The sequence below is a fragment of the Staurois parvus genome, unplaced genomic scaffold (assembly GCF_062004578.1).
Source record: "Staurois parvus isolate SC_StPar_1 unplaced genomic scaffold, SC_StPar_1.0 ptg001037l, whole genome shotgun sequence".
Classification (NCBI taxonomy): Eukaryota; Metazoa; Chordata; class Amphibia; order Anura; family Ranidae; genus Staurois; species Staurois parvus.
The window spans coordinates 221,087-247,337 of record NW_028318833.1 but is presented as its reverse complement, the minus strand read 5'-3'; the positions used below and the strand labels follow the sequence as shown (position 1 = coordinate 247,337).

The window sequence follows — 26,251 nt, the reverse complement described above, 5'->3', positions numbered from 1 at the left end:
GGTGCGGGAAACCTGCATTCCATGTCATTTACATTCAAAGCTCACTGCAATTGTGATCTGCAGCGGGTGTCAATGTTAACTCAACAACACCCCAAATGCTGGTCACAAACACAGTGTGTTGCCTGTTCCAGATCGTATGGCACAGTAATACCATGTGATCTGATTGCTGTGCATTTTATAAAGTAATGCATGCATTCAAATGGATGGGCTGAAATAGCATTGCGCCTGGATTGCATGTGAATTGCAGAGGAATGCACAGCCCATTCCCCTATGATTCATGGTGCGAGCCAGTCATGGTGTGTCCTGGAGCCCAACAAGGACCAAATGCCGGAATGAATTCTGCCACTGGGCTCCACTAACTTGCCTGGCAGGGCGGCGCTAGTTTGGGCACCTGGGGCAATTGCCCAGCATCTGTTGTTGGGTACCTGAGGTCGCAGATACCAGGATTGTCCCCTCTATGGCAGACAAAATCTCTTTGAATTGGGGGGGAGGGAGAGGATATGTACTAGGGGGTACTTTAGAAGGAGAGAGGACTTGCGCTGATTTCATAGCCAACCCCCCCAGCACAAGTCCTCTCCCCTGTATTTACTACAGGACCTCAGATCAGTGCAGCTCAGGCAGAGTGGTGTTCCTCCTCCTCACCCCTCTCCTCGTGTCTATGTACAGGAGAACATCACAGACAAGGAGGAGGAGGTGGATTCAGCCGCTCTGCGCTGTGTATGTGTGAGAGGTAGATGGCGCTGAGAGACGCTGGCTGCCATACAGAGATATACTTGTGGTGTGTGGGACCCCAGACACTCCGCACAAGCCACGGGGCCGGTGTCACTGGTGCCTGAACTAGAGTGCCCCTACCGGGCAAGTCACTGGAGCCAAGTGCCGGGACTAAGCCTTGATTCCCCAGGACCCCGGGACTTACATCAAATCCTGGGACAGTCCCGGCGAATCCGGGACGGTTGGGAGGTAAGATATCATTATCTGTTCTCACTAAATACCAGCCGATGTGGAGCAGAGCTTTAGTATTGAAAACAGGCCAAACAGACACTTTACCATGTGAAAAAACGAGCGACAAACACAGCAAAACTCATCATAAAAAATGTGCAAACCGCAACACACCAAAATGTCCCATGAGGTACTTTGCCGCTATGCATATTGCAGGAAAAATGAGCCAAAAACAATGCGCTCTCACTACGCTACGTGTGTATTGGACCTGAAAGTGAAATTGGTGCGTTTACACAAGAACAATGAGGCTCCATTCACATCTGTGTGTTTCCAAACGCAAGCTGCACAGAAAATACACGCTTTGCCGCACATTTTGCAAATGCACTACAAACGCGCATCGCACTTTCAGCGTAATTAAATGTTAATGGCACCCCAAGCATGGGTAGCAGTCATGCGTCTATCGTGTAACAAACGCGCTGCAAGTGCACCAAATAGTGTTGAAAAAACCAGCCACGTTCAACTTTTTTTTAAAGTTCTGAAACGTCTTTGGGGAATTTGTCGTGTGAATGGGCTTCCTTATGCGTGACAAGCAGAAATGCTCCAAAATGTCCAAAAACAAGTGTGCAGGGTTGTGAGTTCCCACAATGCGGTGTTGTGAACAGGACTTGACATTTGGGGGTCTCCGTTCACTCCTCCCTATGTACTTGTATCAAGGTGGCAAAACACTGTGCAGCCTGATTGTACAATCTCTGTACCATTTCCTTTAGATTTACCAAAACTACCTCACCCCCCAGGCTGACTCATCCCCAGGCTGCTACTCAGCTTCTATCAAAAAAAGAAAAAAAACAAACATTCTATCTATCTAACCTGGAGGACATTACACCAAGGACATTCACAATGTGGCTTATTATTCAGAAAAAGGTCAATCTTTGCCAACTGACAAAATGTGTATGTGTGAAAAATGACATGTGGCTTCTTCATAGAGAAAACTGCCATACAACCACATTTGATGCTACTGCACACAGTTAGACCCGAGAAGAACAATGGATGGTGGTTTTGCATGATTTAGGGGAGAATAGGGTTAAGATGTTAGGTTAATGTGAGAAGGGGCGAGGTCTTACTTCATTGGTGGTCATATGGATCCTCATGAGTAGATCCTGTATTCAGCACTGGGACTTTATTTAAGAGATTAAACCTCAGAAAGGAAGTTTTCCCCCATCCTCCCTATATGTCAGGTCAGAGTGAAGGTTAAGAGGGGGGGTTGTCACAGCAGCTCAGCAGGTTAGGGAGTCTTTGGAGAATCAGTGGAATTGTTTGAATTGTTACAGAAACCATTGAGTACTGTCCGTGATACTTTTTTTATTTGCACTAACATACAATTTTGAGGACAAGCTTTCGGGGTATGTCCCCTTCTTCAAAGTCCAAACAGTACTTGAAGAAGGGGACATTCCCCGAAAGCTTGTCCTCAAAATTGTATGTTAGTGCAAATAAAAAAAGTATCACGGACAGTACTCAATTGTTTCTGTTGCAAATGCACTAATACGGCTACCATCACCTCAAGTTTGAATTGTTACAAACCCATTGTCATGGATCCACACCACACGCACACGCCCACAGCGACTAGGTAACCGAGGCGCGCACGTGCAGCCGTGACTTGGGGTAAGAGGGAATAAGGGGACCTTAATCTGAATATATATATACGTATATAAGACCGGCCGTGATATACTTTCACAGCCCGCACTACCTCTGGCCACCACTAGAAGGAGACTCCACTCCAATCCAGCTGGCTAACCACACACACAGGCAGACACGAATCTTATATACAATCTGGTGCACACTAAGAGTTGAGGAGCAGCCTAGCAATTGCACACCCTTCTAGGATTCCTCCAGATATCCTACAAGCCAGAACCCCGGAGTTAATCACTCTTCCACTGTCCACACACCCCCACACCAGACACACCACAAACGGTAGCTTTCCACCACCCAGCAGTTTTACTGGCCTGCTGGGCTACCACACACACACACAGATCTCCGTCTGGCAGACCTGTTACCTTTACAATCTGCGTGCAATCTGCCAACACCCAGTGCAATTGCATACAGATTGGCAATGAACTTGACCGAGCGTATAAAGACACTGCAATACAATACAATACAATACAATCTCTCCGGAGATATGAGCCCGAGCTTAAGTACCCAGAAGTCACTTATTAATTTTATGATTTAATATCCCGAAAGTGGGCAGTGCATAAAATATGTACAAAGTATAAAAAGTTACAGAAAATACAAAAAATACAAGAAGACTATTCACTATAAAATAAAAGGGAAATAAAAACAGAAATAAAACTTTTACCAAGAGTTATCCTGCAACTGGAGTCAGAGAGAGTCCGCAATCCATCAGTTAATAGGACTGGCTCCATACGAATCACAACGTCCATATCTCAGGGTCCTCAATTTATGGGAATATAGACATGGGCTGGACATTAGCTCTTGGCCAATCGACTCTGGGGGGTGTTCCTGTACCTCTCTGGTCCCCCGCTGTGTCATGAAGCCAAACCGTCTAGAGCCAGTTTCCTTCCAGATTTCCCAGAAGGTGACAAATCTTATTGGCATCTAGGTGTCACCTCCTTCCAGTGGAAGCTCTGTCCCTTCAGATGCTAATTGGTGACCATGTGCCTCTGCCTTAATTCTGAACACATTTTATATTACCATGGAATGAAGCTAAATCTACATTGTCATATTTTCTACAGGTCACATCTCAGCTACTCAAATCTTCATTATTATGTCACACCCATCTTGTGTTCTAGTACTTACCCCTGGTGGGTTGTTCTTCCCACAAGCTCAGTGCATGTTTGGTTTGTTGCCTGGCAGATCATGTATGTTCTCACTGTGCACAAGGATGTGCACCATGGGACCATACAGCACATCCTTGTGTGATCCTCTGAATGGAGGTGTATATTGATTGGCTGTTTCCTTGTGCACAGTGATAACATGCGTGATCTGCCTGAGCTAATAGGACTCAGTGTTGGTGGGGCTTGTCCTCCCAGCGAATAACAGACAGGTTCCTACCTGTGTTCCCTTCCTGTAGTACACCATATACTGGCCGGTACCTGGGGGTCTATGTGGAGGAATTCTGCACCTACTTGTCTTTCAACCTATGTACTGGATGTGCTTTCAGATTGATCAATGTGTCCTTAAGTCCCAAGCTTTTGGTGGATTAATATCCTCTGTTTTCTTGTGAATGTAATGTGGGGGACGTGGAGCTATGATCCCTATTTTTGACTCTGATCACTTGTGTAACCGCATCTCTGTACTGTAGAGCAGAGGTTTAAAGGGTAATAAATACAAATAAAATGTACACATAGGGTGCGGTCAGTCACTAGCATGAGCACAGCAGTTATTGTTTCTGAGTCTTATGAATCCATATCATGACTAAAGATCCAAGATTTGTGTCTCCTATTCCACTCAATATGGACTCAGCTGAAGTTATTTTCATTAGTCTGTAAATCCCGGATGAGGCCATGGTTTAGGATCTAAGGTATGTAAGCAGCTATGGAGGAGGATCAGCACAGTTCAGCTTGGGGGTGATGGGTGGGAATGTGGATTTTCTAAAAGTTGTCATAAAGTTGCATCTGCCATTTGAAAACAATGCATTAACAGTGCTTTGAAAACCAACTTTACTTTTTTTTTTTTTTTTCAAAAAATTGGGTCCACTAAGTTAAAAAGAAAAAACAGCTCTGACTGCAATATGAACCTTCAGTCTGGAGCTGTCCCTCACTGTGCTTCTCCTTCACCACCAGATGCTATCTGTCTCCTGGGTTGAATATTGCCCAGAACTATGGTGGAGTATGACTGCACAGCCAATTGATTGGGAGAGATAGTGACAGGGTGACATCACAGGACTATAATTAGGAAACACTTCCTCCCAATTGTGCTCCTGTGACGTCACCCTGTTACAGGAAGTGCCTGAACAAGCACCTCCATGGCAGGATCATCAGGGATTATTAGAATGAAAGCTGCAGATTTAGAAATATTGAAACAACTTTTGAAATGGCATTAACAGCTGAACAGTGAGTGGTACTGTCGCGGTCGAACTGATGCGCTGGTGTCGGAAATTCAATCCCTGACTTGTTGATTCAAGCCGTTCCTGGTATAATTGACTTTGGGCAGTTCAGCACCCAGAACGTCCTGTGGGCTGGTACGGGAACACCCCCCAGGGTTGATTGGCCGAGGACTGATGTCCAGCCTACGTCCATATTCCCAAAAATTGAGGACTTGAGGTATGGACGGGGTGATTCATATAAAGCCCGTCCCATTGACTGGTGGATCGCGGACTTTCTCTGACTTGCTCCAGTCACAGGGTAACTCTTGGTAAAAGTTTTATTTCTGTTTTTTATTCCCTTTTATTTTATAGTGAATAGTCATTTGTGTGTCTTCTTGTATTTTCTGTAACTTTTTATACTTTGTACACATTTTATGCACTGCCCACTTTCGGGATATTAAATGTTAAAATTAATAAGTGACTTCTATGTACTAAGCTCGGGCTCATATCTTCGGAGAGATTAGATTGTATTGTATTTTAGTGCCTTTATACGCTCGGTCAAGCTCATTGCCAATCTGTATGCAATTGCACTGCGTGTGGGCAGATTGCCTGCAGATTGTAAAGGTAACAGATCTGCCAGACGGAGATCTGTGTGTGTGTGTGTGGTGTCCCAACAGACCGTTCTGCGGATAAACTGTTGGGTGATGGCCAGCTACCGTTTGTGGTGTGTCTGGTGTGGGGGTGTGTGGATAGTGGAACATTGGGGGTCTGGCTTGTAGGATAGCTGGAGGAATCCTAGAAGAGTGTGCCAATTGCTAGGCTGCTCCTCAACCCTAGTTAGTACACCAGATTGTATGCAAGATCGTATCTGCCTGTGTGTGTGGTCAGCAAGCTGGATTGGAGTGGAGTCTCCCTCCGGTGGTGGCCAGAGGTAGTGTGGGCTGTGAAAGTATATCATGGCCGGTTTTATATAAGTAAGTTAAGTCAACCTTATTCCCTCTTACCCCAAGTCATGGCCGCACGTGTGCGCCTCGGTTAGCTAGTCGCTGTGGGCGTGGACGTGTGGGTGGATCCGTGACAATAATAATAAAGCTTCCCTGTAGGTAAAATGAATATCTACTAAATGTGAACCTTTTAGGAGATATTCACTCTTTTTGAGAGCTGGCACATGTGCTCTGAAGGAACGACATACCCGTGCCATTCCTTCAGAGCACTGTGCCGTGGCCCGGGACTCCCTCATGCATGTGCGGGAGTGACGTCATCATGGCTCGGCCTGTCAGATGGCCGTAGCTCATGAACCCAGAAGGAAGACAGGTGAAGATGGAAGCCCTGTCAGCAGTGACAGCACGCCACTGGAGGGCTTCCTTTCAAGGTAAGTCCTTCATAATGTGCTAGTATGTGATGAATATTAGCACATCATGCCTTTACCTTGCAGGGGATTTTTTTTCCCTGGATGCGGTTTCCTACGGCTTTAAAAAATACGGGTATTATAATGTCTCTTACCAAGACGCCCTGTGTGCTCCAGTATCAGCTGAACATCTTCAGAATCTGTCTCATTGATTTGTCCTCTCTTGGTGAAGTAGAAGATACCAAAGGTGCACCTCTCAGTGTTGACTGGGTCAACCGTGATTTCAAAATGTTTGACATCTGATACATGATCCTTGAAATGATCTGAACGAAGCAGATCTGTTATCCAGCAATAATCATCATTCGTTGATCTGGAGAAGATTGCATGTCTGCCCTTAAATAAAATGAAAAAATGAACATACAAATATTTCCATGCATGCAAAGCTATTGGTACCGCCGATTGGAGAGCTCTAGCTCTGACTCATCAGGAGGTGTGCCAGACCTCTGCAGAGAGGCCACTGCTTTCAAACAGAAATCAAAGGCCCCTCTCTGCTTCATGCTGCAGGGGACAGGCTTTTCTACTTAGGCTGGGGTTGCCACCTGTCCAGGATTCACCCACACAGTCTGGGTTTTGAAGCATGTGTATGGGTTTCAGTCCACCAGATTATACCAATGGATGGTGGGCGTGGAATGTAAAGAGCAGAGTACGGAAAGAGTCGGTGTAGAATAGGGAATGTACAGTGCAGAGTACGGAATGAGTCGGTGTAGAATAGGGAATGTACAGTGCAGAGTACGGAATGAGTCGGTGAAGAATTGGGAATGTACAGTGCAGAGTACGGAATGAGTCGGTGTAGAATAGGGAATGTACAGTGCATAGTACGGAATGAGTCGGTGAAGAATTGGGAATGTACAGAGCAGAGTACGGAATGAGTCGGTGAAGAATTGGGAATGTACAGTGCAGAGTACGGAATGAGTCGGTGTAGAATAGGGAATGTACAGTGCAGAGTACGGAATGAGTCGGTGAAGAATTGGGAATGTACAGCGCAGAGTATGGAATGAGTCGGTGTAGAATAGGGAATGTACAGTGCAGAGTATGGAATGAGTCGGTGTAGAATAGGGAATGTACAGTGCAGAGTACGGAATGAGTCGGTGTAGAATAGGGAATGTACAGTGCAGAGTACGGAATGAGTCTGTCAGGGCTCCCGGGTATGACCAGAGGTGTGTGACTGACGCAGGGAAACGCAGACTTCAGATAAGTTATAAACAATTTATTAACACTAACAATACAAACATAAACGCAGTGCAATACTAAAACATAACACAGTGCAAACGAACCAAACCAAACCACCCACAGATAACAGTACATACAGTGCAAGCGTCGTCAGGCAGGCCGGGTCAATATCAATTGGGCAGGTAGGTACAGGGGGAGCAAGCGGAGAATAGTCAGGTCACGAGCAGGGTACAGCAACTAACAGGCAGGTAGGTACAGGGGGTCAGGCAGAGAATGGTCGGGGGTCACAAGCCAGGGATCAGAACAGGAGAAGTCAGCAGAGGTCAGAATCAAGCCGGGTCAGCAACAAGACAGGAACAGGGACAGGAACAGGAGCAGGATGCAGGAACAAGATACAGGGCCCAGGAAAAACACACACCAAGGCAGAGTCTGCAGGTCTGAATGTCCCTTAAATACACCAGTATAATTAGTTCCAGGTGTTTGACTGGCTGCAAGGTTGAGTCTCTGATTGCTGGGAGCACCCGCTGTCCAGCCCTGGTACTGCAGCTCAAAAGGCAGGTGAGTCCCACTATTGCTGGCCAGTCCATTCCTGACAGTACCCCCCCCTCAAGGAGCGGCCTCAGGACACTCCAAACAGTCCTAGCTGGGCAAAAAGTTCCACCGCCCGGGTCTGGTAACTGGCGGGATATCAAAGACTGGCACACCGGGCAGGACTCCGGGCAGGGGCACACCGGGCAGAGGCACACCGGGCAGAGGCACACCGGGCAGAGGCACATCGGGCAGGACTCCGGGCAGAGGCACATCGGGCTGGACTCCGGGCAGAGGCACATCGGGCTGGACTCCGGGCAGAGGCACATCGGGCTGGACTCCGGGCAGAGGCACATCGGGCTGGACTCCGGGCAGAGGCACATCGGGCTGGACTCCGGGCACCGAGTCAACTGGCGGAACAGCGGGCATCGAGTCAACTGGCAGAACAGCGGGCACCGAGTCGTCTGGCAAGACTGCGGGCACCGAGTCGTCTGGCAAGACTGCGGGCACCGAGTCGTCTGGCAAGACTGCGGGCACCGAGTCGTCTGGCAAGACTGCGGGCACCGAGTCATCTGGCAAGACTGCGGGCACCGAGTCATCTGGCAAGACTGCGGGCACCGAGTCAACTGGCGGAACAGCGGGCATCGAGTCAACTGGCGGAACTGCGGGCACCGAGTCGTCTGGCAAGACTGCGGGCACCGAGTCGTCTGGCAAGACTGCGGGCACCGAGTCGTCTGGCAAGACTGTGGGCACCGAGTCAACTGGCGGAACAGCGGGCATCGAGTCAACTGGCGGAACTGCGGGCACCGAGTCGTCTGGCAAGACTGCGGGCACCGAGTCGTCTGGCAAGACTGCGGGCACCGAGTCATCTGGCAAGACTGCGGGCACCGAGTCATCTGGCAAGACTGCGGGCACCGAGTCAACTGGCGGAACAGCGGGCATCGAGTCAACTGGCAGAACTGCGGGCACCGAGTCGTCTGGCAAGACTGCGGGCACCGAGTCGTCTGGCAAGACTGCGGGCACCGAGTCGTCTGGCAAGACTGCGGGCACCGAGTCAACTGGCGGAACAGCGGGCATCGAGTCAACTGGCGGAACTGCGGGCACCGAGTCGTCTGGCAAGACTGCGGGCACCGAGTCGTCTGGCAAGACTGCGGGCACCGAGTCAACTGGCGGAACAGCGGGCATCGAGTCAACTGGCGGAACTGCGGGCACCGAGTCGTCTGGCAAGACTGCGGGCACCAAGTCGTCTGGCAAGACTGCGGGCACCAAGTCGTCTGGCAAGACTGCGGGCTCCGAGTCAACTGGCGGAACAGCGGGCATCGAGTCAACTGGCAGAACTGCGGGCACCGAGTCGTCTGGCAAGACTGCGGGCACCGAGTCGTCTGGCAAGACTGCGGGCACCGAGTCAACTGGCGGAACAGCGGGCATCGAGTCAACTGGCAGAACTGAGGGCACCGAGTCGTCTGGCAAGACTGCGGGCACCGAGTCGTCTGGCAAGACTGCGGGCACCGAGTCGTCTGGCAAGACTGCGGGCACCGAGTCAACTGGCGGAACAGCGGGCATCGAGTCAACTGGCAGAACTGCGGGCACCGAGTCGTCTGGCAAGACTGCGGGCACCGAGTCGTCTGGCAAGACTGCGGGCACCGAGTTGCCAGGTACGACAGCGGGCTCTGAGTCAATTGGCACGACAGCGGGCACCGGATCAGGTACCGGATCATCTGGATCAACAGCGGGCATCGAGTCAACTGGCCTAATAGGATCATCAGGCTGGATCAGTTCATTATGCTGGGTAGAAGCATCCGGCTGAGTAGAGGCATCCGGCTGAGTAGAGGCTTCAGGCTGAGTAGAGGCATCAGGCTGAGTAGAGGCATCAGGCTGAGTAGAGGCATCAGGCTGAGTAGAGGCTTCAGGCTGAGTAGAAGCTTCAGGCCGAGTAGAGGCTTCAGGCCGAGTAGAGGCTTCAGGCCGAGTAGAGGCTTCAGGCCGAGTAGAGGCATCAGGCCGAGTAGAGGATTCAGGCCGAAAAGAGGCATCAGGCTGAACCACGGAAGGCAGGTTCTCAGACGGCAGGCTCACCGGTTTGGATACTGGCAGGATGGTACTGGTTGGAAAGAATTTCCGCTTTTTTCTGGTTTTAACTACTGGGGCACTGCAAGTAAACGCAGGTCTGCAAATGAATGGAGCAGCTGGAGACAGAGAAGAGCTGGAGGATGGAACAGGGGAAGGAACAGTCGCTACAGAGGGCTTCTTTACAGGGTTAAAAGCAGGATAGGTGCAGCGAGTGGGAACAGGGTACTGACATGCGGTAGATAGCCAAGTATACTGGGCTGTAACTGGAGGAGCTGTTGGGAATGCAGGAGTAGAGCTTTGAGGAAATAGATTAGAAGCAGGATTGGGTTTTTGTAGGCTGACTGAGGCTGGGTGCAACAAGTCTGACCATGTCTGCAGTATGGGTTGAACAAAGCTGAGCTTACACAAAGCCTGTCTGACCAAAGACTGCACTGCGTTTATACAATCTCTTAGTACCTGTGGTGAACATGTGGAATAACGCTCCAGAAAGTAACCCACATCATCCTCTAATAACCATACCAGGGACTCTACCTGGTCTGCACTAAATGGCGGCAAAAATTCATCCCTGCATTCGGGGGTACCAGATGAAACCAACTCAGCACAAACCTCAATCAATGGCTGCACCTCAGAGAACTCTGTGCCCTGATCTACTAGAACATGAGCGAGCCGTATACATTCTAGCAGTTCATCCCGGGGATACTCCTTCAGAGTTTGATAAGCATACTCCCTGTCATCAAACACTAGCAGATATAAATACGCAACCTCATCCAGATCCATCCTTCCCATCAACAAACCAAGATGGCTTCCCTGTGCAGCCACTTCTGGTCAGGATTGGCCTTGGTGTAATGTCAGGGCTCCCGGGTATGACCAGAGGTGTGTGACTGACGCAGGGAAACGCAGACTTCAAATAAGTTATAAACAATTTATTAACACTAACAATACAAACATAAACGCAGTGCAATACTAAAACATAACACAGTGCAAACGAACCAAACCAAACCACCCACAGATAACAGTACATACAGTGCAAGCGTCGTCAGGCAGGCCGGGTCAATATCAATTGGGCAGGTAGGTACAGGGGGAGCAAGCGGAGAATAGTCAGGTCACGAGCAGGGTACAGCAACTAACAGGCAGGTAGGTACAGGGGGTCAGGCAGAGAATGGTCGGGGTCACAAGCCAGGGATCAGAACAGGAGAAGTCAGCAGAGGTCAGAATCAAGCCGGGACAGGAACAGGAGCAGGATGCAGGATGCAGGATGCAGGGCCCAGGAAAAACACAACACCAAGGCAGAGTCTGCAGGTCTGAATGTCCCTTAAATACACCAGTATAATTAGTTCCAGGTGTTTGACTGGCTGCAAGGTTGAGTCTCTGATTGCTGGGAGCACCCGCTGGCCAGCCCTGGTACTGCAGCTCAAAAAGCAGGTGAGTCCCACTATTGCTGGCCAGTCCATTCCTGACAGAGTCGGTGTAGAATAGGGAATGTACAGCGCAGAGTACGGAATGAGTCAGTGAAGAATAGGGAATGTACAGTGCAGAATACAGAATGAGTCGGTGTAGAATAGGGAATGTACAGGGCAGAGTACGGAATGGGTCGGTGTAGAATAGGGAATGTACAGTGCAGAGTACGGAATGAGTCGGTGTAGAATAGGGAATGTACAGTGCAGAATACAGAATGGGTCAGTGTAGAATAGGGAATGTACAGTGCAGAGTACGGAATGAGTCGGTGTAGAATAGGGAATGTACAGCGCAGAGTACGGAATGAGTCAGTGAAGAATAGGGAATGTACAGTGCAGAATACAGAATGGGTCAGTGTAGAATAGGGAATGTACAGTGCAGAATACAGAATGGGTCAGTGTAGAAAAGGGAATGTACAGTGCAGAGTACGGAATGGGTCGGTGTAGATTGGGGAATGTACAGTGCAGAATACAGAATGGGTCAGTGTAGAATAGGGAATGTACAGCGCAGAGTAATAAATGAGTCGGTGTAGAATAGGGAATGTACAGTGCAGAGTACGGAATGAGTCGGTGTAGAATAGGGAATGTACAGTGCAAAGTACAGAATGAGTCGGTGTAGAATAGGGAATGTACAGTGCAGAATACAGAATGGGTCAGTGTAGAATAGGGAATGTACAGTGCAGAGTACGGAATGAGTCGGTGTAGAATAGGGAATGTACAGCGCAGAGTACGGAATGAGTCAGTGAAGAATAGGGAATGTACAGTGCAGAATACAGAATGGGTCAGTGTAGAATAGGGAATGTACAGTGCAGAATACAGAATGGGTCAGTGTAGAAAAGGGAATGTACAGTGCAGAGTACGGAATGGGTCGGTGTAGATTGGGGAATGTACAGTGCAGAATACAGAATGGGTCAGTGTACAATAGGGAATGTACAGCGCAGAGTAATAAATGAGTCGGTGTAGAATAGGGAATGTACAGTGCAGAGTACGGAATGAGTCGGTGTAGAATAGGGAATGTACAGTGCAAAGTACAGAATAAGTCGGTGTAGAATAGGGAATGTACAGTGCAGAGTACGGAATGAGTCGGTGTAGAATAGGGAATGTACAGCGCAGAGTAATAAATGAGTCGGTGTAGAATAGGGAATGTACAGCGCAGAGTAATAAATGAGTCGGTGTAGAATAGGGAATGTACAGTGCAGAGTACGGAATGAGTCGGTGTAGAATAGGGAATGTACAGTGCAAAGTACAGAATGAGTCGGTGTAGAATAGGGAATGTACAGTGCAGAGTACGGAATGAGTCGGTGTAGAATAGGGAATGTACAGTGCAGAGTATGGAATGAGTCGGTGTAGAATAGGGAATGTACAGTACAGAGTACGGAATGAGTCGGTGTAGAATAGGGAATGTACAGTGCAGAGTACGGAATGAGTCGGTGTAGAATAGGGAATGAACAGTGCAGAGTATGGAATGAGTCGGTGTAGAATAAGGAATGTACAGTGCAGAGTATGGAATGAGTCGGTGTAAAATAGGGAATGTACAGCGCAGAGTACGGAATGAGTCGGTGTAGAATAGGGAATGTACAGCGCAGAGTATGGAATGAGTCGGTGTAGAATAGGGAATGTACAGTGCAGAGTATGGAATGAGTCGGTGTAGAATAGGGAATGTACAGCGCAGAGTACGGAATGAGTCGGTGTAGAATAGGGAATGTACAGTGCAGAGTACGGAATGAGTCGGTGTAGAATAGGGAATGTACAGTGCAGAGTACGGAATGAGTCGTTGTAGAATAGGGAATGTACAGTGCAGAGTATGGAATGAGTCGGTGCAGAATAGGGAATGTACAGTGCAGAGTACGGAATGAGTCGGTGCAGAATAGGGAATGTACAGTGCAGAGTACGGAATGAGTCGGTGTAGAATAGGGAATGTACAGCACAGAGTTCTGCGCTCTCTTCCAACCTCAGCTTTCCAGTTCTCCAGATGAATTTGTGAACACCAAGAAAGAGAACTATACGATGTGAGATCGCACCAAGATGAAATGATCTTCCGGCCACTGCACCCTCCACTGCTCACTCAGCTCCAGCATAAAGACTGAAGCTATCCAGAACACCTTTCAGTGGTATTTTGTGCCATCCATGAAAGGGCCACATCAGGGGCGGACTGACAACTCATTGGGCCCCCGGGCAATAGGGGATCATGGGGCCCCTGTGTACTTGCCCAAACTCAAAAAAGCCTATGAAAAAGGTACCAGGGGCATCTCATGGGGCCCCCTACTGACCCCAGTCCCTCGGGCAGTGCCTAGTTTCCAAATCGTCAGTCTGCCCCTGGGCCACATGATCTGACAGGTACTTGAAGAGTCGGCCCAACAAGTAGTAGCGGATTGTCTCTAGTTCCCGTTTTATTGCCAGACACGCTCTTTTCACAATGGAGTTTGTTTTCAGCTGGTATGATCTTCCGTCTCAGGTACATGCCAGTGTACTCCCCCCCCCCCCCAATCACCTGAGACAAGACTGCACCCAGACCCAGCTTCGCAGCATCTGTCTTGATGTGGGTTTTGTATTAGCTGGAAGTCATTATGTACATTTGCAAGGCTTTGCTCTCAAATGAGAGGATTTTCCTGCTTTATTTTTCTGACTTTTTTTGTTAAGCCGTAATTTTCTAACATGCAGACTGACACATACAGTATATCTTGTAATGGATACATACATCTGACTTTTCTGTTGAGATAACCTTTCCTCTGTGCCTACTGTATGTAATGCCATTAACTGATCTTGTGACAGTTCAAATGTCCTACTTTGCATAGCAAGAAGTCTCCGGAAAGGGGAAGTGTCCATCATGGATTCTCTGAACCAAGAACACTTTCCGAAAGTCTGAGGTTGAAGACCTGTTCCTGGCACACAGCCTGTTCAGATGGCAGAAAGCTGCTTCTCCCTCAGGACTCCAATGAATAACAGTGAAGGTTCTCCCCTTCATGCGGTCTGTCATAGGTGCTGCCAGGCTGGCAAAGTTGGGAATAAACCTCCTATAATACCCAACAATGCCAAGAAAAGAACACACCTGCTTTTGTGTGAGTGGATGGGGCTACTTTTGGATGTCCTTCACCTTATTCAACTGTGGTTTGGTCATGCCTCTGCCTATAACATACCCCAAATGGTGGGCCTCCTCTAACCCAATTTTGCTTTTTTCTAGGTTCACAATGAACCCTGCCTTTCGGAAGGCATCTAGGACTAACTGAACCTTTTTTTAAACAACTTTCCCAGTCGTGACTAAAGATGACAGGTCCCGTGTAATGACCTTGGATGAGATATTTCTTAAAAGGTATTGCCTCCGGGTACCTGGTGGCACAGACGTGGACCAATATTTACTGGTGTCACCTAGATGATTTAACTAAGGTGCCCATCAGGTCCATGGCAATGCAATCGTGCAAAAGTGGGGTGTCGCAATGGTTATTTGACAGGTCAGGATCCACAAAGTCCTTAATTTCCTGGTATACTTGGGGCCAATAAAACCATTCCAAAACCAGTTCCTGCATTTAGCCACCTGAAAGGAACCCCAAGCACATGACCATTAGCCAAACGTAAAACACTTTGAGCCTGAAAGACTGGGGTACCACGAGTTGTTCAATCATTTCATTGCTCTCTTTGATTACTCTGTATAGGAAATCAGATTCACAGCAAAATGGGGGAACTGTATAACTACTCCATGTTTCTGTGGTTCATCATTTAACTCTGTGACCTGTTCCCTGGCATAGATCAAAGTGGAGTCTTTCAAACGAGCACCAAGAAAGTCCTCCTCAGAGCCCTCGATAGATCTGGCTTAGAAGCAGGAATCCCAGCTTGAAATCCTGCAGTCACCTGCAGAAAACCTGGGTCAGTTTCTGCCGATTCACACATCTCTTGACATCTTTCATCCTTATTTTTAAGCTGGAGTATGTTACTAATTCCCTCGTCAGAGGCTTCCTCCTTTTTAGTGCAGGCCTCAAGACCCTCCAATTTATGCTCATACAAGTCCTAAAACAGGAGGTAGTCTCGCCCGATCAGAAAGTCATTTGGCAATCCTAAGATCACCCAAACTCGATGCGGTTTCTGCTAGGGTGGATAAGGTTATAGTGGCACCGAATAGTCATTGAGGTCCACACAGATGACACCCACCTGTTCTGAAGGGATCAGCTTTCCCTGCAAACTATCTGATTGGAGCACTTACGGAGACCAAGAGTTCAGCAAACTCTTATTCATTGACTCTTTTCACACACTCAATGTGCATTCAGACTTTTCACAGCACATATTACATAAGTATACATGAAGTGTTCATGGCTCACATCGCATTCCATCAACTCATCCTGCTTTGGCACTGGGCTGCCTTATGACCCAGTTGGTGGCAGGACCAGCACCAAACATTGTGGGGTTCTCTTTCCCTGACAGTTCTTTGAAAGGATTAGATGCTTGACTTCTGGTGGGAGTGTTATGCATCAAAGCATACACAATGTGGTCAACATGCAGCATCTTGACACAGGGACACATCTCCTTGATCCACATCAGCGCTCAGGTTGCAGAAGGGCCCCTAGCTGTGATGTTCAACTGTGGTGGCCATCTCATCTGGGGACTGGGGCTCTGACTGGGCCACCCACTGGTGCAGCTCCTTAGGAATCCCTGGTAGAAGCAGGTCCAGGGCAACTTGCTCCACAATCTGGGTGGGGGTCATCTCCTCAGGCTTCATCCAGTCTTGGATTAGGTGCATGAACCCAGCTGTCCATGCCAGTCAAGGTAAGAGTCACTTCCAGCCTGGCTAGTATTTTTACCTTTAGCAAATTATAATCTCTTGCATATTCTGGGGAAAACTCCTCCTACAAGCTGTAACCAGTGCTCTGCTGGACACTGGTAGAAGTCACAAGACTGCTATATACTGCTGATGAAAAAAGGTATTTAGCAGTTTATATAAAAGTTTACTAAAACAATTGCATTTCCATCTTCTGTCTACTGTGTGAGAGCGGATATAATGAATGAAGGATCCGGGGAGAGCGGATATAGTGAATGCGGGGTCCGGGGAGAGCGGATATAGTGAATGCGGGGTCCAGGGAGAGCGGATACAGTGAATGCAGGGTCAGGGGAGAGCGGATATAGTGAATGTCGCTGTTGTCAATCACATCTAGTCAGTCAATGAGGAGTGAGGGGGCAGGGCAAAGCCACAGCTCCGTGTGTGAATGGACACATGGAGCAGTGGCTTTGGAACACACCTGGCTCCCATAGTCTGGAGAGAGCAGATATAGTGAATGCGGGGTCCGGGGAGAGCGGATATAGTGAATGCGGGGTCCGGGGAGAGCGGATATAGTGAATGCAGGGTCCATGGTTTAGTAACACTTTAAGTCCTGCTAGATCCCTTCAGGCCGGCCCCTTTTTCAGGTATAGCTATGTAAAACATTAAAAATAAGTGTCTATACTGTTTAAAACCCAGAAATACACTTCTCACCCTGCTCTGCACATGCTCAGTTGCTCTCTATTTTTTGACACTGTGCTGAAAAATCAGAGCCACTACAGACTGATCTGCTGACAGCCTAAAGATTTATTGCTGTTCAGGGGCTCTGAGCTTTAGCAAAATGGCCGTCTTCAGCAAGAAGAAACAGGAGAAATGGTGGAGGCAATTTACAGCTCACACTGATTTTGGTGGCAAAATTTTTGATGTGGATATACAGTATGTTCCTTACTAAAAAACATTATTTTTGATCACGTTGTTATGGGTAAAGTTCGATTTTTAGCCCAACTAACGTAAACTTTAAAATGATCCCTTTCAGTGGGTCTGCACTTGGATTAGAAGAGTTAATTGTTTGTTTACGTCTAAGGAAACACTAAAAAAGTTACTTATCTGCTCCTCCACTAGACCAGTCCCCACAGCGTCTTCTCCCCAATGTTCCACCCGTCTAAGGTCCTTACAGTATGTCATCAAGACCAGCGCAGGGTCCATAGCCCAACACCGGACAAGACGATGCTGAGGGACAGTCCACTGCCAGAGCATGGGGGGGACACTATCTGCCAGGTAGCGAAGGATCAAGTAAGTAAAAAAAGTGCTTTTTCTTTCCCTTAGTTTAAGCAAGCAGTTAACACTTGTACTGCAGGTGCATCCCCACATTTTAAAGTTTCCTGGATTTGGGCTTTAAACTATGTTTTGGGAGAATCACACCCTTGGTCACAAATTATCATTGCATATCTATTCCTTACCTTCCTTAAGTTCTTTTTGCGGTTTTTCTCTGTAAAGAACAAAAGACAAATATGAGACATTGTGGAAAGACACCTTCAGAAGCAGAGTTCAGCCAATGCAGTCGCTCTACATCTCTGACAGGGGCCCTTTAGGTGTTTGGTGGAAATGTGAGGATAACCCCCTCCATTGGTACATACTCCCTATACAAAGACCACGCCTGGTTCTTTCCCAAAAGGTACTGAGGCCACCAGCCACCCAAGCAACAGTCCAATCACTCCGGCTCCAATAAACAGTCAAGGGGCTGTCTTTTTGTGATTTATCGCTTGTATAACTTGTAATATGGAGAGGGGTTGGGGACAGGGGATACTTCATAACGTTCAGCACATAGCAATTGGAAGAAAATCTCTTCCCTAAGTCCTTCTGAACAGGTTAAAGTGGTTGTAAAGTCTCAAGGCTTTTTACCTTCATGCATTCTATGTAAAAAACCTTCTGTGTGCATAAGTGCCCCCACCCACCTCCCAATACTTACCTGAACCCCATTGCTATCCATCGATGTGCATGACAGCCTTGACTGGCCTGGGTCTCTGCTTCCTCATTGGCTGAGACAGCAAGTGGGAGCCCTTGGCTCCCGCTGTTGTCAATCACATCTAGTCAGCCAATGAGGAGTGAGGGGGCAGGGCAAAGCCACAGCTCCGTGTGTAAATGGACAGATGGAGCAGTGGCTTTGGAACACACCTGGCTCCCATAGTAAGCTGCTTGCTATGGGAGCACCCGACAGAAAAGAGGAGCCAGGAGCACAGGCAGGGGACCCAAGAAGAGGAGGATCGGGGCTCATCTGTACAAAACCACTGCACAGAGTAGGTAAGTATAGACATGGTTGTAATATTTTAAAAATAAAAGTTGGACCTTTACAATCACTTTTAGGCCTCACAGCTGGGGACCATGAGGTAAGTCTCTTTGGCATTCAATCTTCTCCTTTGTAATTGTGAGTATTGAACAGTCTAAGGCCTCACATCTGGGGACCATAAGGCAGGTTTTTGGCCATCTGGTTACCTTGCACCCGTGCACAGTTACTGGTACCCAGTGCATCATCCAGTACACAGTCTCAAGGATGAATTTAGGGTCAGTACTCGCAAGTCCCCAGAACATATGCCACCTCCCAGCTTCCTCCAGGCACAACCCAGTGAAAGAGATAGCACCTCTCAGGACCAGATACCTTAATGGTGTGGTTCTGGAGGTAGTTCTAAGCAAAGTCTATTTAATCCTTTAATCCTGGCCTCCAAGGCCTCCTAGAGCAGCTGTCAGTCCACAGATTGCCTAGTAGCAGAAGCTCCTGCACCTCTGGAACCCTCCTTGGGAGAAGGAACCCTGATCTCCAGTGTCTCAGATCATTTATCTCAATTCCAACCCCTAATAGGCACTCTTCCCCAGGGATTGGCTGGAACACAATAGACATTCAGATTAGTTGATTTGAATTTCCCAACCTAAACTCTAGAAATGCCTTTCAGAGGCATGAGGAAGCAATCATACTCCCAGCCTGTGAGACTGTGAATAGGACAGAACAAACAATTACTGGTTCCTTGATTGCAGAAGAAGCCAAAAACTAAATTTACCCAGCATCCTGCGCTAGGAGGGTGCTACATAATATTCATGAAAATGCAATATTTTTATAGGAGGATAATAGAGCAATAAATGACTGAAATGTCTCCATTACCTGAAGCCTCCTTTAGGATGTGGTGGATGTGTCGCAGTTTATTGGCCATTCTTCTCTCCACTGATAGAGGGTTTATTTTATGTTTAGTCAGATATTTCATTTCTTCTTTGCTCAGGGTCAGGAGTTCACAGTCCCGGTATCCCCCCTCCATCCATCGGGCTATAATCTGTCTCTCCAAATTTATATCTTTCACATCACTTATCACAACTTTTATGTTTCCTGGACCTACAGAGTAGACAAGACTATAAACTAGACAATACATGTAAGAACCTTCCAAGCATACTGTAGCTCTAAGGAGATGGTCAACAAAACACAATTCGTACATTCAACTGTTATAGTAAAAACATAGTAGATTGTACAATCAGACTGAAGTGTGTGTGTCTGGCTGTACTCTCCATTCACAAATGTGTTATCCCTTCCTTTCTGCAATCATTTTTTTGTATTATTCCTCAGCACAATGCCGTGAATACATTATTAAATGTTCTCCCCTTCGAAATCCTGAAGGTGACACTTTGCACGGCTGGTGGCTCTCAATCCCAGCAGTCAGGGTCTCCACTGATGATCAGGAGCCAATTAGAGTGGCTCCTGATCGTGTGACCACTATATCAGCTGTGACTTAGTCATTACATGCAGGTTGGAGACCCCAATGATAAATAGAAAGCTTTCAGCCAGCAGATGCCACCTTTAGGCTGAACTATTTGTATGCAGTGGCATATATTCAATAGTGTAACTGTCAGGTACAATTGCATTATTAAAATTGATAATAAACTCATTTAAAGATAGGGAAAGATTTAAGCCTTTTTTTAACAACCAAGCAAGTTTTTTTATTATGTGTACCAAATACCAAGTACCGAGTCATATACAAAATATCTTATATACAGTAAACAGCTCTCAATAGTAGGCAGTTGCACCCAGGGATATCCCCCAATGAGGAGTTAAACTGTAAAATAAAAAGAGGGGAGCCCCTCTAAGAGTAGCAACTAAAACCAGCTATAGGATGAAGGATGAAATCTTCTCACGTGTTCAGGTGGCTGTTACCACACAGTAAGTTGTTGCCAGGTCGGGTTGTAAGACCGACTGCAGTATGGCTGTTCTCTGTGTACAGTCTGCCTGTGGAAGAGTTTTATGTGCAGCAGCCGCAGCGCTTGATTAGCCGAGTTCCCCTCTAATGTTCTCCTAGTTATAAGTAAAAGGGGACGACTTAGGACCAAGGGGTACAGTTCTAGAAAAACTGGAAGCTTACTTTATTCCAAGGGAAGGCAATTCATTTATCCAAGGGGCCACATGAGAAACTGGGACTGTTGTGGAGGGCCGAACCAAAGTTTAATGTATAGTAGAAAAATATTTTGAATAAACTGGCAGCTTTAAGTGGACAACATTGGACTGGGAAGGTCCATAAGTATGTAACCATTATAGAAAACAAAGACCTGGTATGAGGAATAATAGACACAACTGCTCATGGAAAGGTGTGCACACTCATCATTATTAGACGCAGCTGTGAGATGGGGAAACAGCTTTCATTGTTTGAACACTGATTGAAGTAAATTCAAGTCCAGGCCTATAGTTAGTTAGGGTCTCTGTTTGTGTCAGGCCACAAGTGTTGTTACTGATCATTGGAAGGACTGATAAAATCCTACAAACTCAAGCCAGACTGCCGTTTTGCTCAGAAGGAATACTCAGGCATGTGCTACAGGACCAGTTATGGGAGGTGGAATACTGTAGATTTGTGTAAGATTGTAAGCTGTTGTGCTGCACCGCAGGCTAGCCCATACCATACCCCCATACACTGATTCCTGCTCTGTAGGGTAATAACAGGTAAGGTGTGGCAGCTTAGTTGTGCCCCCCAGTAGGTAAATTACTACACTTTCTACCTTCCTCCATCAGGAGGCGCCGTGCTGTGCAGCACAAGGGTCTCAGCCTTTGGGCTGGGTGTATGTAAATTTATTGTATGTTCCCAGCATTTGTGGTTGCGTTTATTTGACACATCTAAGTAAAATTCTGTTGTGACAAAAGCTGGTGTTGGGGTTGCTTTCCTCGTTCGTGACTTCACTGTATCCTGGGGAGCCCACCCCGGTACACGGCTTACACAGCAGAGGAAAAATGTCCTCTGCTGATCTGCTGGTCAGAATGTTGGTGTAAGGCAGGCTGGTAGAAGCAGGGAGCTGACAGGCACAGGGGATCATTAACTGATCTCCCCTTCTGTGTCACTGACAAGCTCAGGGAGATATCTGTCAGAGCTGCAAGGACTGGAAGGAGAGAAGATGAGATCAGTACAGGGGGGGGGATTTCTGGAGAAAAATGACATAGGAAATAGACGGAGGGCATGGCAGGGGTTAAAGGGGCTTGGGCTAGGTGGTTGATTGAAGAATTTAAAAGTAAAGTGGGCAGCAAAAAATATCTGATTGGGTCAAAGTCAAGGATGGGTGGAACTGCAGGGGCTTGTCTGGCAGTTGGTCTGGGGTGGTCTTTAGTTGTGGAGGTCTGCTGTGTTGGGGAAAACTCCCCGCCCTCCCACCCTACATTGGATCTTTGGGTGCTGGGTTATGCTGGTGGTTGTGGTTTGCTTTGGCCTGTGGCATGCGGGTACAAGGTCCTTTTGGGTTGGGATGGATAAAAAAGGTAAATTGTAGGGACCCGTCCGAGGTACAGCTCCCAGTTGTTGGGATGTGTATCTGTGTGTTGTCTCTGAGTCAGTGGTCTTGTGGCTGGAGGCCTGGTTAAGTGACACACAGGTATTGTCTGCAGCTTGATACCTAATAGGACCTTGGGGCTCCATAATTTTCTGTTACACTGTGTGATTATGATATTTATCGGTTATTCTTCTGTTCTTTATATTTTGGTTAATAAAAGGCTGCTATGGCCATTCAACTCCAAATTGTTGTGTTGTCTTCATTTACAAGCAGTAAGATGGGTTTGTGGTCAGAGCAGTATAGACGAGCAATATTTATTACCCGAGTCATGACCTGGAGAGAAGAACGGAGGCATGGCTACTGGGGTTTACAGCATGCAGGCACTAACACAGGAGGAACTTAGCCGGGTAGCAGAGTGGTGGGAGAGCAAATAACAATGTGGTAAGCTGTTAAGTCCAATTCACAAACACAACAGAAACTAAACAATGTGCGATATTTATCACCAGGGTCTGTGCCCACTCCACTTATACAAAGCAGACCTACTCTCCTTTATAACTTGTCAGATGTAAACGGACCGCCTGTGTGTTTACATCTGACTGTCATCTAATCTGACCCACTAGATGGATGAGGAAGGGATCCCCATCTGTCTGGTTTTAGTGGATCTGATGAGATACAGGCAGGTGTAAGAGGACACAAGTCTGTTTATATCCGCAGCTACATAGAGAGCAATGGATGGTCCGGTCAGGTCTGCCTGAAAAACAGACATGCGGGCCCCTTGGCCTGCCTATGTGAAAGGGGCCTTGCTTGTTGCAGAGGCCAATCAGAGGCACCAAATGTATAAACAAGAAATATTGGATCTCCCCTACTCCACGCTCAGGATATGGAGACAATGTAATCCACAAGGTAACATGTGCAACCGCAAAATAAAAGCCCAATTCCATCGCTGCTGCAAATAATAAAACCTAAAACACTATGGGGTTACCACATGCGATAACACGGACACCCGGAGTTATCCATTGTTAAGGACACTACGGCTGGCTTCCTCAAAAACTAGCTACAGTGCGATAAATTACCACATGAAAATATGCCATATTTACCACAATACAGATATTTTACTGCAAGAGGTATTTACCGCAAAATTCTTGGTGAATTGCACAATTGCAAAAAATTTACCACAGGCGTTATTTTACTGTAATTTTTCAGTCGCTATCAGGGGAGGACTGACAACTCATGGGGCCCCTGGGCAATAGGGGATCATAGGGCCCCTGTGCCCTTGCCCAAACTCAAAAAAGCCTATGAAAAAGGTACCAGGGGCATTTCATGGGGCCCCCTACTGACCCCTCGGGCAATCGGGGATCATGGGGCCCCTGTGCCCTTGCCCAAACTCAAAAAAGCCTATGAAAAAGGTACCAGAGGCATCTCATGGGGCCCCCTACTGACCACGGGCTCTCGGGCAGTGCCCTGGAAATCAGGGACAGTTGGGAGCTATGGGAACATGTTACACATTCCACCCCAAAAACGGATGAACTTATCCTTTAACCAGTTTCACGGCGTCCCCTACCAGATGTACTGCTACACCGCAGCTCCACTGCGCAAAATCATGTAAAGATAACTGATTTTTCATTTCTGGGTTGGGGGCGTGTGCACCTCCCTACCCTCACCGCTATTGGCTGCTGAGGTTGTAAATCACCAAGCCCCGGGCCAGCAATTCCCGGTCGGAACTCGGTGATCGCCACCAAAGCTGAGAGGGGAGAGATCTGAGTGTAAACAACACAGGTCTCTTTCCTGTCAGCAAGGACATGCTGCTTTGTATTGCTCTGCACAGCATGTCTCCCTAGTAAATCGCACCCAGTTAACCCTTTTATCGTCCCACATGTTAACCCCTTCCTGCACAGTGTCATTAGTACAGTGTCAGTGCTTTCTATTAGCACTGATCACTGTATTGGTGTTTCTGGGGATGTCAGTGGCAGTTAGTCAGTTCCCCCCAGTGTCAGAATGCCCGCCGCAGTCCCGCTATAAATCGCTGATCAGCCCCATTACTAGTATGGAAAAAAAAAGTTCCATTATCTATACCGCCATTTGTAGACTCTATAACTTTCACGTAAACCAATTAAATTTACACATATTGGGATTTTGTTTAGACATGGAGCAGAATACATTTTTCCCCTCCCCCACCCCTTGTTCTTCAACATTCTGGATTTACAATAGCTTTCTCATTGTCAATGATCACCAGGACAGATAGAGAGGATGGATCTCCTCAGTGGGGACACAGCCAGCAATAATACTCAGCAGAGGATCTAACCCTTTTCTGACCTCCTGCTCTCTAGCTCCCTTGTCTCCTCTTCCCATGCTTGTCTCCAGGACTTCTCCAGAGCCTCCCCCATCCTCTGGCACTCTCTACTACAATCTGCCTATCTCCTACTTTTAGGTGATCCCTAAAAAACTCTCTCTTCAGGGAAGCCTATCCTTCCTTCAGCTAATAACCAAATCTTCTATTCCTCCTATCAGTTCATCCCCCAGTTATTACTTTTTGTACCGCTAGCCCCTCCCTTTTATATTGTAAGCTCCCAGGATCAGGGCCCTCCTATCCCTCTTGTATTGAACTGTATTATTGCTGTATTGTATCCCTTTATATTGTAAAGTGCTGAGCAAACTGTTGGCGCCATAAATCCTGTATAATAATAATAATTAGAGATGAGCGAATCGAACATGACGAATTGGAATTCGTTTCGAAGATTAGGAAAAATTTGATTCGCGCCGAATCCGAAAATTAGCAAACTTCGGACGCACGAATCGAATTTTCCCAAAAATGGCGGCGACATGTGTGGCGACGGAGCGGGGATCTCTGGGAAGGCGCGCAGACAAGGCGCGCTGACCCATAATGCATTCATTCATGACATGTGATCGCATTAGCCAATCAGCAGCCAGCCAGCCAGCACTGTGTAATGGTGGAGCTATAAATCGCGGCCATCTTAGAATTCTCCATTAGCCTCCGGTCATTCAAGAGAGACAGACCTGTGTGTATTAGGGACAGAGTTAGGGCCACAGAGACTTTAGGGCCACAGAATCGTTACTCAGGGACACAGATTCGTTACTCAGGGACACACAATCGTTACTCAGGGACACACAATCGTTACTCAGGGACACAGAATCGTTACTCAGGGACACAGAATCGTTACTCAGGGACACAGAATCGTTACTCAGGGACACAGAATTGTTACTCAGGGACACAGAATTGTTACTCAGGGAAACAGAATCGTTACTCAGGGACACAGAATTGTTACTCAGGGACACAGAATTGTTACTCAGGGACACAGAATCGTTACTCAGGGACAGACACAGAATTGTTACTCAGGGACACAGAATTGTTACTCAGGGACACAGAATTGTTACTCAGGGACACAGAATCGTTACTCAGGGACACAGAATTGTTACTCAGGGACACAGAATAGTTACTCAGGGACAGACACAGAATTGTTACTCAGGGACACAAAATTGTTACTCAGGGACACAGAATTGTTACTCAGGGACACAGAATCGTTACTCAGGGACAGACACAGAATTGTTACTCAGGGACACAGAATTGTTACTCAGGGACAGACACAGAATTGTTACTCAGGGACACAGAATTGTTACTCAGGGACAGACACAGAATTGTTACTCAGGGACACAGAATTGTTACTCAGGGACACAGAATTGTTACTCAGGGACACAGAATCATTACTCAGGGATACAGAATTGTTACTCAGGGACACAGAATCGTTACTCAGGGACACAGAATTGTTACTCAGGGACACAGAATCGTTACTCAGGGACACAGAATTGTTACTCAGGGACACAGAATCGTTACTCAGGGACACAGAATCGTTACTGAGGCACACAGAATCGTTACTGAGGGACACAGAATCGTTACTGAGGGACACAGAATTGTTACTCAGGGACACAGAATTGTTACTCAGGGACACAGAATTGTTACTGAGGGACACAGAATCGTTACTGAGGGACACATAATTGTTACTGAGGGACACAGAATCGTTACTCAGGGACACAGAATTGTTACTCAGGGACACAGAATTGTTACTCAGGGACAGACACAGAATCGTTACTGAGGAACA

At 47.3% G+C, this 26,251-nt stretch overlaps 1 protein-coding gene across 1 annotated transcript in view; it reads right to left on the bottom strand.

Annotated features, from left to right (window-relative positions):
- LOC149440998 (uncharacterized) overlaps positions 1 to 26,251 on the bottom strand; it is a 69,612-nt gene that overhangs the window by 34,087 nt on the left and 9,274 nt on the right. Inside the window, exons 2-4 of the mRNA XM_089657888.1 lie at positions 19,507 to 19,731; positions 17,813 to 17,841; positions 6,482 to 6,719 (exon numbers count right to left, since the gene is read on the bottom strand). Of these exons, the coding sequence (XP_089514014.1) occupies positions 6,482 to 6,719; positions 17,813 to 17,841; positions 19,507 to 19,731 (492 nt within the window). The remainder of the gene's footprint in view (positions 1 to 6,481; positions 6,720 to 17,812; positions 17,842 to 19,506; positions 19,732 to 26,251) is intronic.